Source organism: Eurypyga helias, unplaced genomic scaffold (assembly GCF_000690775.1).
Source record: "Eurypyga helias isolate BGI_N326 unplaced genomic scaffold, ASM69077v1 scaffold5117, whole genome shotgun sequence".
Taxonomy (NCBI): domain Eukaryota; kingdom Metazoa; phylum Chordata; class Aves; order Eurypygiformes; family Eurypygidae; genus Eurypyga; species Eurypyga helias.
The window spans coordinates 11,793-24,854 of record NW_010262194.1 but is presented as its reverse complement, the minus strand read 5'-3'; the positions used below and the strand labels follow the sequence as shown (position 1 = coordinate 24,854).

Sequence of the window (13,062 nt, the reverse complement as noted above, 5' to 3'; positions counted from 1 at the left end):
GGTTCAGCAACTAATAATACTCAGACAGGCACTTTCACTGTCCCGGTCTCACTGCGTTGTGACCCTGAGGTTCACAATTTCACGTGTTAACTGCTCCTAAGGAAATTCTCCGTTCACCTAAGTTACAAGTGAATGTTATGGTGGAGGTTGGAAGGAGCCCTGCGTGCTTACGCAAGCATCATCTGGAAATTAAGACAGAGTGTGTGACACAGGTGGACCCAGAGAAGCAGTATGGGTCAGGAAGGCAACACACTCAGTCTGGATTGAGGAATCTCTCCTCAAAAAGTAACTTCGATTTGTGTTGTTCGAACTCCTCATGCCTCAGTCTCACACCCTGTTTTAGAAATATACTTCTTGCTTACAAAGCCATCGTAAGGCTTTATCTGCCAACAGTTGAAAGTCCAGAACATATCCTCCCCAAAGGAGAGGAAAAGCTAAGGATACAATGATCTCTCCATGACATTCGGTGTCTCTCATTTCCCATGATAATCTCTTAATACAATTCGAGTTTGCAAAGAAAAGTATTAGTTTAAAATGCAACAAACAAGCAGCCAAATTGCTTGGGTCTATCTGCTCTGCCAATCTCCTTGTCATCCTAAACATAATAACAATTCCACATAATAGTTTGCTCTGGTAGGAGACATGTTATTATGACTGGTCAATTATTTTTTTCCCCTGCAATTTTGATTACTTTCAAAACTAAAGGAGAAATAAAGGAAGGAATAAAACCAAACCCTGCAAACCCACATAGCGCTGTGAAATCTGTTGCCGTTCACTGGGGTCTTCCAGAGGGCAGACACAGAGATCAGAGATAGACACTCCTGTACATGGGGCAACAGCAATCAACATTAGCAGGGATGCCCGATGTTTTTCCAGAGGCAGCTCTAAGCAATTGGTCTGCTTCGTGGGCAGGGCAGTAATGTCAACTTGGCACCTAAAAAGACATTGCCAAGGGTTAATAAAAAAAAAAAAAGGAGCTGGGGAAAAAAGAAATTAAACAACATTTATATTGATTTCAGTAGCAAGTAGGCACCAAAACTTATTGCTTGTTCAGGATGGAATGAATTTAAAAAAAGGCATCTCAAAATGAAACATGGGAAACCAATTAGCCAGTTTCTATTGCACTTAGTGTCAAGTTTTGCTTTCTGGTTCACCCACTGGTAAGCAGAGGTAAAAGCTTTGGGCTGCAAGTACAGTAAGAAAACTTAACTCTGGCCTGCCTCACTTCCCCTCTAAAATCCCCTAGTGTTTTGTGATTGATTTGAAACAATTTTATTTCACCTGGGGGAAAAGAAAAGGGGCAAATGCAAAATTTAAAACATTAGCTTAAAATAGATTAGTTTCTTTAAAGTCACATAGTCCATTTTATGCTACATTATACTGTATGCCCCAATCTCCTTTACAAGCCTTACTAGAGCTACATTTTCAGCATACTGTTATATTTCCCAAAGGAAATGATTGTCTTAAAACTCCCCCTAACCCCTGCACATAATATGTATCATTAACCTGATAACTTCCCCAAAAAAATAAAAATAAGGAGGAAGAAAAGGAAACATTCATAAAGAGACAATCATAAAAGATGAGTATGGGCTAAAGCAGAGAGAGATCACTAGACAAGCCAGTTAGACGTGAAGGGAGCATTTAAATGCAACAGAAATCCTAATCACTTGGCTCGGCTAAATGCCTTCTATTTAGAAGTCCAGGAAATGGAGTGGAACTTTTTTGAACCTCCACAGGGCTTGGCTTTTAAGAACAGGCTGAACAAAAGTTACAGATGAAAAAGGGAGAAAACCAAAAATAAGGAACAGGAAGCTTTGTTGCCACAGTGCAAGGGGAGTCACATTTCTCAAAAGGAACAAGAGAGGGGATGATGGAGAGCAAGAGCTTTCGCTCCGCTTAATGCCTGCCGACAAGTTTTTATTTAAACTAAACTTGTTAAGGTGTTGTCTTAATAGGCTAAAATTCCACAGGGTTCCCCCAGGTGGGTTTCTTCTGGGTAAATGGTGCATGTAGTGTTCTTGATTGATCCCATTCCAGTAGTAGAGCTGGAGCAGTTTATACCCATCTGCTATAAATTGCATGCTTTCCGCTTCTTAACAGCCTATTTTCTGTGAATGCTAAGGGGGCAGAAAAAAAAAAAAATCCCAAAACATTTCAGCCTGTAAACCATAGAAGCTATGTTATGAAGTAAAAGTCATTGCTCTGGTGAGTTTGTAAGTCATTCAGTAGCTTTGTGTATTAAAACACAACTCTAAGTTTCTTCTGACCAGAACCAATGGGGATGACTTTGCCTTAAGCGTACTCTTTCCTATCCAACACACTGGATGTACAACAGGTCGCAAGTTTATTCTTATTAACTGCTTTCAAATGTTTTGAAAGAAAAAGAAGATAAACCAGGAAGAGTACCACCACTGTTCAGCACGTAGGCTGCCTCTCAACACAATTTCCAAGTGTGAGAGGTTACATTTAAAGCTCATTGCTACACTTAGACTCTTCAGAAAGATATGACAAGAGAAGATACGGTAGAAAGGAAAACAAAACAAAAAAAAAGGCAAGCATTTGAGAAAAAGACCTTATCACTTTCACACTGGAGGTCAACATCACCTTGGCTGCTTTAATACAGTCACTTCTCGGACTGCAGCAGTTTTACCCATACTTGAGTATTCTTCACTATTCTTTTACAGATAAAGAAACTGAAGCAAGGAGAGGGGAAAACTTCGGGTCACCCCAGCTGGTCTGTGGTTCAGCTGGAAATACAGGCCATGTTTCCCACACCAGCATTTCATACACCACCCACTCAACAGGGTCCGTTAGTGGGAAAAGCTGCCTTTGCTTTTTTTAAGAACTTCCCACGAGGTAGGAGAGAAAAGGCAACTCATTCAGACAAGGTGTATCTCCCACCAACAGATAACCTCAGAAATCTCTCATATCTCAAAGGCAAAGTTAAATATAATTCTAGCTTTTTTTGGAAAATAGGAATTGTTTCTCTTATTAAAAGAATTTAGTTAGCCAAAGGTCAAAGAAAAGATTGAGGATAAGGGTGTGGGGGTAGGAGGGATGAACATGTGGAAGGGAAAACAGCAGGAGGTGGAGTATAAGCATTTCTTCCTCAAATCATGTCTGATTTCCGTGCAAACTAACTTCCTTAAAACATCTGTGTTCACTCAAGGTGATGGTATGCCTCTGTATTTTCTTTTGAGGAACTGCAGAGAAAATCCACATTTGCACTTAGAAATGGCAAAAGGCTTAAGAAAAAAAAAAAGACAATCTGTTTCATTTGGGTTGTACAACATAATTGATCAGACTGCAAAGCACGCAGCTTGGTAAAACAATTAGAAATTCAATTTACTATATAAATTCAGCAGTTTCCACACAAACTTCTACACTATTAAAAGGAGTCTAATGATTTCCAACTAATTCCCCCGTCCTCTCGAAACAAAAATTCTTTCCTTTCCTTCTTTCTCAGCTCCCTATCTGCAAGACATTATTACAGATAATTATTTCACAGCGAAGTGGAAGAGACTATGGTGATGGGCACAGCATAAAACCAACGGAGGCAAGCCATTTTTTGCTCAGAAGTTGTCTGATCTGAACACAAAGGGAAAAACTCTCTGATTATTTGTATTTTAGGTGATGCAAATAATTTGCTGAGTTAAATTCTCAACATAGTAATCCTATCTCAGAATAGGATGGCTCGGGTTGTTCTCATCCTTCGCTACATGACATATTAAATTCAGGTATAATGTCTCACACACGTGGCTATATACAGGATCTACAGAGAATACAGTTCTGTAAGTTAAGGGTGCATTGTGCACACCAAAGTATCACTGCTTTTTAACCACAACTAATTAAATGGTTTCCTTCCTCTTCCTGATCAATACTGAGGTCTACACCTCTATATTGACCTCTAGTCCTGTAGAGGATTACACTGCAGCTTTAACTTTCACGTAAGACTCTTCTTTTGACTTACAGACCTTGTCTTTAGCTGCCAAACTTACCACCACTACCACCTTTTTTATTCATTTTTCAAGAAATATTACTTGAGAACAGTACATTGTAAATTTGGCATTACATTATTTGCGTAAATTGATCAGGGAATCAAATATTCAAGTTTCACTAAAAGTTGATGGGCTTAGGCTATTACCAGTAGTTGTGGAATTGTATTTTATTACTCAATTCACATTTCATTGAATTATGATTAGTAAGTATCCTTAAATATATGCAAATATATATGAAAAAATCTGCACACAACAGCGCCAATTTTTTTTTCCCCGCAGAATTCTTGAAAGCCCTCCAGAAAATAGGTCAGAATCATTATCACAGGATACAGTAAGATAAATCTGTGATTAATATTTGAAAAGGAATTTCAAATATCACAGGTGTCAGGGTGACAGTGAATAAGGTCTTATACTGACTTATTGTACAGATAAATTTTGTTTGTCTATTCTTCCTGTAGCTTTGTGAAATTTAAATGAAAGGCTTGGATGCAGCCATCGTAGTTTTTTCTGCTCCATTCCAACAGCATGGCCTTTAAAATAAGGTTTGTTTCTTGTTGCAAAAGACACAGTTTCCTGGAGGCATTCATCATAAAGATATTGGATGTACTCCAATTTCATAGCTCACAGTCTTAAGTCTAGCAATTTTTGTAAAATCTCTTTCTTGGGGTAAATATGTGAAGAAAAAAAAAGCTCCAAGATTTGGCAGCATCTCTTTTTCAAAACATACCCCTTAATGCAGAAACAGTCTTTAACAACTTGGCATAAACAATTTAACTCTGCCTGGACAAATTCTGCACACGTTAACACCTTTGTTTATTAATATACATTAACATCCTCTCCTGTTTATAGCATGTCTCTTATCCCAAAGGACACAAAAAAGCATTCAGTAAATGTTACTAACAGTTTTGTGCAGACTAAATAGAGGGATTATTTCATCCAGCAAAAAACACGGCCACCCCTCGGTGTTGGACCCTGGCAGCCAAATCACTGAATGCTGCAGTATTATAAGTGAGGAAGAGAAATTGGACCCAGTTGAAAAATTAAGGAGAATGCAGGTAGGCTGACTGTAATAATTTAGCTTATGATGTGAACTGACAGTGAGGGTTCGTCTCCTGATAGAAGGGTGACATGAAATCACTCTGAAAGTTTCTTCACTAAATGAAAGGCCCTGGAGTGTTAGTGTTTAGTTCTGGAGGTCCAATAATTTCTTATTCTACATGTTCCATAGTCTCTACAGATGCCTCAGGTCCTATTTCAAGAACAATATTTTACCTTGAAACCAGATTATGCCTGGGAGAAAAGCCATGTTCCAGGGGCTTAAGGCAGCCATCCTACATGAAATCATACATCTAAAGGAATTAACAGAAGCCTTTATTCCACAAAAGTTCAGCATTCTGGATTATCAAACATGACTCCACCCTGTGAATCTCAACTTCATTTAAATATTGCATGCGTATATTTAAAGGTCCAAAAAACACAGTTCAATCTACACAGCCTGTAGGGAACATAATGAATCCTAACTATACCTGCAAACCGACCACAAAATTATTAATTAAAATCCAGCAAATCTGGCCTTTCACTTAAAACCATGTGAATTATCCAAGGACAGTTAAGTTGTACTGCTTTACGTAATGACCGAATATAACCCACAAATATTTTACTATGGAATCTTTCTTACAGTGATGTGAAATCCAGAGATCTCAAAACTCAACTTGGAAATCATGGAGACAAACACGGCACCTCATAATGTTGTTTTGCCTACAGAATCCTTTTCCAGATTAGACTACACTTGAACCCTTCATAAAATACTATTTATTGGGTGTCAAAAGTATCTACACTGTAAAAACAAGGCTTGTTATTACGCATTTGGTGTTTACCTATTCTTGTAATCGCTCTTTAAAATCTAGTATAATTTTTTTCCTGTTTTGATGCTACAGTGAATATGCTGTGCTTAAGGCAACAACAGTAATATTTTCTCTCCACAGAGACAGCAAAAATAACTTTAAGATAAATCTAACACACGCAAGCTTTCCCAGCGCTCAAACCTTTAATAACAGAATAAGCATTTTGCTGATAATTTTTTTGCCACATTGAACACCACCTGCCAGAAACCAGTAAAAATAAAAAAATAAAAGGGAGAGGGAGAAAAACCTAAGGAAGAATTGCTCCAGCATCAGGGAGACTGAACAGAGGCAAGACACAAACATGGCTACATTTCCTAACTCTAAACAGAATATCAGAAGCAATAAAAGTAACTGTGAGAATGGAAGGAACAGATTCATCTTCAGCCACTTCTCCATGTGATGAGCAATAGCATTCAGGCAGAAAGCATTTCCTGCTCTGCAAAACCACAAACATTTGTAGAGCCAAAGGGCATTGTTCTTTTCAGTGAATAGTTTCAAACTATTTGAATGCTTAAAGTAAGAGAATGTTCCTATGAGTAACTGTTATTTAGTCAGCAAGTTGTGAAACAGCTCACCAGGTGAGAATGGCAAACAACTGCAGACAGGATCCCTGCCCCTAAGAATTTAGAGGTTGTGTCACTGATCCCGCAAAGCAGATAAGCACAGACAGACCCAACAGGGACTCCAGTAAATTAAATGGTTCTCAGTGCATTTTGGGGAGATGGGTCTAGATGACAATGCTGCAAGCCGAAAGACAGAAGATACGGTTGCTACTAGGAAACCAAGACTGAACTAATACTGTACAAAAAATGGAAAGAGCAGGGCATAAGAATAGGAACAATATTGTAATTCACATTAAAAAGTTAAAACAAAAGGTTGACTGCTATCCCACAAAAAAATTCATCTGCTAACGTGGCATAAAATCATTACTTGAGAATTTGAAGCTATAATGGAATAACACAGTGGGACAAAATCCAGTACTGGTCAGGAGATGGGTACATCACCTGTGAGGCAAAGAGCAGGGCATAAGAATAGGAACAATATTGTAATTCACATTAAAAAGTTAAAACAAAAGGTTGACTGCTATCCCACAAAAAAATTCATCTGCTAACGTGGCATAAAATCATTACTTGAGAATTTGAAGCTATAATGGAATAACACAGTGGGACAAAATCCAGTACTGGTCAGGAGATGGGTACATCACCTGTGAGGCTGCCTCTGGAAATGGTGCTTCAAACCACCCCACAGAGATCAGTTCTTTGTGGAAATGGGGAGTCGATTACCCAAATACAGCAAACCCAGGTAACAGGACAGGTAACATGTAAACAAGGCTAAATAAGTACAGCACTAAGGTGTTAACAGCGAAAAGGGACACCGGTGCCACTCTCCAAAGGAGATTACCCAGTAATAGGTTTTAATAAATATACCCTTACAGAGACATCTGGACATGACCAGAATAAGTACAGAAACATACAATATGATGCTGCTAATGAAAATAAATGTATCTATTTAAAAAATAATAATAACAAAAGTCACATTAACTTTTGTACTTACTCACTCCTCAAAAAAAAAAAAAACCCACCACAACCCTACACACACCTCAAACCCCCAAAACACAACCAACTTACGTTCCCAAAAGCTCCTCGTGCTTTTTGTTATCCTTTCTCCAGACCTCAATGTCCAACATATCCTTCCTGTCAGAGAAGTAGTGAAAATCAAACCGTTCCCTCCACTGAGGATTTGCACTCTTACACAGTGTCTAGAAAACATGCAGTTATAATATTTACTTTTCTTAAACGGTACTTATTTCCACAGTAAAGTACATATCAATTCTTCTACAAGAAGGCGGCCAGATGTTAGGGCATCAAGTACTAAGGTCATAACAATCATGCAGAGAGAGCCTCATCTTCCTTAAAAACTTTTTATTTCTCCCAGTAATGATAAATATGCAAGTGTGAGGTGAATGAATGGCTGGAGAAATTCTGAAATACAAGGTGGATCCACCAGCTCCACTTTCAGTGGAATGTGGTCATTATTAATGCCACACACACTGGAAGAAATCAAGAATAAACCTTTTGCGGACAATCACCTGAAAACAGGTTTGAATTAATTCAGGAACACAAACCATTATTTTTTACCCTTCCTTGTTCAGATTGGGGAAAGATGGAGGAGCCTTGAAATTATTAACATCCAGTTAATTTGACAACTGTAAATTGTCCCTCTGAGTTCAGTGAGATTGTTCATGTGTTCAGGTTACTCTGAGTATTCACCTGTTTGGGACTTAAATCACTTGCAATTCATATCACACTACACTACCCACCATCAGTATCAACATGACCACCGAGAGAACAGGAGATGGGATTAGCTGGACCATGACTGAGATTTCTCCCATCTCGTCTGCTTTTCTGGCTCATGAGAGATCATACTTGGTGAGCTGAATAAACACCAGGAAAGAACGTGAAGTACTGCCAATTTAAAGTCTTCGAGTGTAAAAGCAGCGGTCCCCAACTTTTTCTGGACCCCAGACAGAAGTAGTAAGCAATTAACTCACTGCAGGCAACACTGTACTTGACTCCTCATTTTAAACTTTTTAATTTTCTGTGACTGCAAACAGTGAGGTCTTTGCAGATTCATGACACAGTCTATGGACCATTAAAGAGAAACATAAAAAGGGATCTTAACTGGAATAATGCATATTTATTCTAAAATAACTAACCCATTTGTTACTTTTCAAAGCTGCTTTTCTAAATAAAAGCATTATATCATGACCTTGGTTTGAGGTCTGATGTGAGGGACAGAACGCAGGTTTCGGATGCGCCTACATCTGAACATTGTGTTCTGTGAACTTGCACTGTACATGTTGTACAGGAGGGGGTTTGTTTCCTCCTCCCTCCCCACTTTCAGTTCATAACATGCAGAGTTTGTTTTCTCAACAGAGTATTATTTTAATTATAGCCCCTCTCCTTATTGGAGATGAAATGTGCATCTTTGGGAACCCCATTCATTTCCTAGACTCCCATGAAATGATACTGGATACAAGTAAACACAGCCTAGAGGAATAATAATTCAAATCAAACCCACGAAATAGTCTGTTTTGTTTGGTTTTGGTTTTTTTTTTTTTTTTTCCCTGTTATCACATTTTTCAAGAAAGGTGCTTAAAAAATAAAAACTTTAAAAATCCCTTGTACTGGGAACCATTTCAGGTCTGCTTTTCCAGCATACCTAACACTGCAAAACTAACTTCTGTATTGGCAGAGCACAACACGTGTGATGCGTGTAGCTTTACTTCATCTCATATTCATGTCAAACATCCACCAGTATGAGTATGATAAATGCACAAAAACAGATACACACAACATTCCTAACTTCCTATTTCTACACTGGCCTGTAAAACGTATCAGTAAAACGTTAGTTCCCCTGATCTGGTCTCCTGGTTTTGATCTCACTCATAGAAAAAGAGATTCAAGAACAGTTCCATCTGGGGTAGCAACACTGGTAAAAGGAACACCAAGTACCTTGCTGGCTTCAGCAAACCTGAGGAAATCCTTAGTACTCACCTTACTCTTGTATCTTTGATCTCCCAGTTTGAGGAGAATAAAAATCTCCGCGAAGCCCCCTCCAGGGATGTTCTTCCCCTCCAAGAGCGTGATGGTGACCAGCCCGTTCCACAACTGGTTCTTGCGCAAAGAGTCAGAGAGTCGCATGCTCCGCATGAAACTCGACTGAAAAGCAAGTCAGCGACATGAAACAGTTATACACCTAAATCCACGTTTCTACGCTCATACCGACTATGATGTGAAACCACCAGAACTGAGCGAGGTACCACAATCCCCTAGGAGTAAGCAGGGAATAGAGGGCTGTAGGATGTGATGGATTTTCTGCCTGTACTGCACTACAGCTGGCCCTGTGAAGGGATGGCACACAGCATCAGAGCAAAATCAGCAGGTTTAGCTTAAACCACCAGAGATGTTGACTTCAGCTAACCTGGCTGAGCTCCTGCAAGAGCAGACCTTGAGCGCTGAGAGCAATCTGTTACCTTGGCTCAGGGAAAGACACAGGAGAGTGATGGGGAAGAGAGCTGGAAGAGGGGAGAAACTGAAGTAAACTCTTAGATGTCTCCAGCTACATCCATAAAATGCGGGTCTGTCCTTTCCGGGGAGACAGCCCACAGTCATTAAGTCTATGGCCAGGTGAAAGGCTGAGCACACATCCTCCACCTCCTCGATCACTCAACCACCTGTCATCCACATGAGCTCTTCGCCCACCACCTTTGGAGCTCCTGCTTCCAGAAACCGAGCTCACCAATCAAAAATACTGATGCCTGCTAAAAAAACACTGACACCACAGGGCTCTTTATCTGGAGTTATGGTTACCCGTCAGCCACATTTGTTACCTTCGCAGCTTCATCCTACGTAGCACGGCTGCGCTAACAGTTTGCTAACTGGCAATATTTTATTGGACAGAGGATGATTAAATAGGCCTTTATTTGGGGGGAGTGAGCTGGAAGCATTAAAACTCAAGGCTACACTTTTCTTTTCGCAGTAAAACTCCTGCCATATTTTATTCTCGTGAAGCAACTTTTAACTCGCCACACTTCAGAGCTTCAATCATGTCGTATACAGGTGGGAGCAAGACAGAGGAGAAGATTTCACAAGTCACTTTAAAACAGGACGTGTTAGCTTTAAAAGCAAGTAAGAAATGTGGTTGCTAAATAAAACGATTGCAAAAGCACCTGATGTCTGAAGATTACTTTTTATGGATCAATTACCCAGCAACAAAATTCTTAAATCACGGGTGGTGAACTCACAAATTTTTCACTTGCTTTTTCTGGTTAAAATACCCAGCTCCTTGAATCCCAGAGGCATATTAGTATACTTTTATTTAAATACCCTGTTTGGCTTTCCTGGCACACTGATTAAAAATTCCTACCTTTAAAAAGAAAACGAGATTTTGATTCATAAATCCAGCTGCAATGTAATTTTTTTTCTTTTTTCTTTTTTTTGTTTTAAAGTTCGTCTTTTAGGCCAAAAAGCTAAAGCATGACTGTTCCCATGGACATACTTCAAAGTCCCGGCAGATATATTCCTCCCTAAACACTGAACTATTTCAAAATCCTTTTTATAAAAAAAAGGGAGTAATGTCCACAAGGGATCAAAGGGCATTCTACAGTCTGGCAATCGCCTTAGAAAAATGGCAGTGCTTCCATGAAATATGCCCTAAAATAATTTTGCAGCTTGGTATGTCCTAATTTCGAATTGGATGTTTATCTTGGAAAGGCTTCTATCTAACTTGTCCATAAAACAGCTCCACTTAGCTCTATGAGCCCTGTGAAAATGGAATCCAAAGCTGGCTATTAAAGGGGCCTGGAGATTGCTTCCATATGGCGTAACAGCATGGGAGTGGAGGGCTAAGGCCTACAGCAGGCGCTGCTTGGCTTGAGCTCCCCATCTATCCATGGACACTCGTTGCATTACACCATAACATCTGGATTATTGCTTGTAATGTCCCTGGGAAATATCCACTTCCCATCAAAGCCTTTATCTATCTCGGTTGTACTTTGAACATTTTAGTATTTAACGTAGTCATGTTTGATGTGATGTACTTGCTGCTTTAGGACCAAGGATTTTCCCTCTCCCCCAGCTCCTTCCTCAGAGGAGGAAGAGGTATTTGATGTTAGTTCACAAAAAAAAACAGACAAAGTTTATTATCTGTGTTACAATTTCTTTTAAAAACAAAGCATCCAGTTCTCTTTAAAGCTTCCAGGCTGAACACGAAAGGACAGTTGTTATCACTCAGTTTTCAAATCAGATTTGGATTATTTTCATTTTTTAACCAGGCTAGTATTTTAGGGAGTCACTCAGCGCTGGGGGTCTTCCTACCCAAATTCTCTAGCATGCATAACCCCACCCTTTTAGCCACTGACTTGACAGTTCAAAGGAGTGTTGGGAAGCACCCAAACCAGCCTGGATTCCACTCGGTCTGGGGAAAAATATCAGAAGCTCAGCATTACTAGAGCACATTGCAATGCATGAACTCTGACCTTCCAAAACAGGTGGCCCCAGCAAGCAGCCTCCTGCATCCCCTTTCTGGATGGCTGTGCAGCTGCAAAAGCGCCCTGTATCATCTCAGAAGAGGGGTATGTTGGTCTCCAGCTAACAGCACCCAGCTACTTTCTGCATGAGATCTAGCACCACACTGGATAAAGCCAAGATGTTTGCTTCTGGTTTAGGGCACAGTGCCGATCTGCAGCACCTCAACACGGGCTCGATGACTGCAGTGTGTGTCCTACCTCCTTACCCACCCAGCTCTGCCACCACAAGCTTCTCTCCAAACATAGCAGCACGGAGCCCGGTATGGCTGCATGCCTCATGCCCCTGCAAGACAGCCGGTCACATCAGGAATGCTTTCCATTTCCTGGATGTACCCAGGTCACTCGCACAGCGTGTGCTCAGCAGGTCTGGCATGTCTCCTGCACCTCAAATCATATACACACACAGCAAAGACCCACTCTGTGTATGCTTTGTGGCCACCTCTCCAGACTCCCCGGGTATTTGGCAGGTTGTTCCTCTGACCACCCTGATGGAAATCCCAGCCAAACAGGCCGTGTCTCAGATTCCACTCAGTTTCTGGAAGGAAGCAGGTCTGGGGAAGCCCAGATGTGTGGTAGACCCACAGATCTGGACCATCAATGAGTCAACTTTAATGTTGCCTGGGGAAGTCTGCACTGCAGAAAATATCTCCCAGGTGACAAGAAAATGCTACCGCGTTATTTATTATAAAAGTCTTACCTGCTCTCTTATACTCAGCACCTACTCATTTCAAACCGATTTACACAGAGTTAATTGATTAAAGTTCACAGCCTCCCTCTGAGTTGGCAAAACTATTACATCTCTGAGCAGAGAGAAGTGCAGCAATTACTCCAACAAAGTTACTCAGGGGCAAAACAAGCACTAAAAAAACCACCCCAGACACTACACTAACCTGCCTTCACAACGAGACACCAGGAAGGTCAAAGCCCCTCTCAACACTGGCCAGAAAAGGAGGACACAACTGCTTAATCAGTGACAATGTTAAAGTCGTTTTATCTTTCCAGCTCTTCCCTTTCCCTATTACCTCCCAAGCAGCAGACGCCTCCGCACTTGGGTACTTCAGCTCCTCCT

The 13,062-nt window shown here is 40.4% G+C and overlaps 1 protein-coding gene across 1 annotated transcript in view; it reads right to left on the bottom strand.

Moving 5' to 3' along the window:
- Positions 1-13,062, bottom strand: part of MCTP2 (multiple C2 domains, transmembrane 2) — a gene marked incomplete at its 5' end in the record, with an annotated part of 83,567 nt that overhangs the window by 61,224 nt on the left and 9,281 nt on the right. Inside the window, 3 exons of the mRNA XM_010155606.1 lie at positions 748-934; positions 7,531-7,661; positions 9,460-9,624. Of these exons, the coding sequence (XP_010153908.1) occupies positions 748-934; positions 7,531-7,661; positions 9,460-9,624 (483 nt within the window). The remainder of the gene's footprint in view (positions 1-747; positions 935-7,530; positions 7,662-9,459; positions 9,625-13,062) is intronic.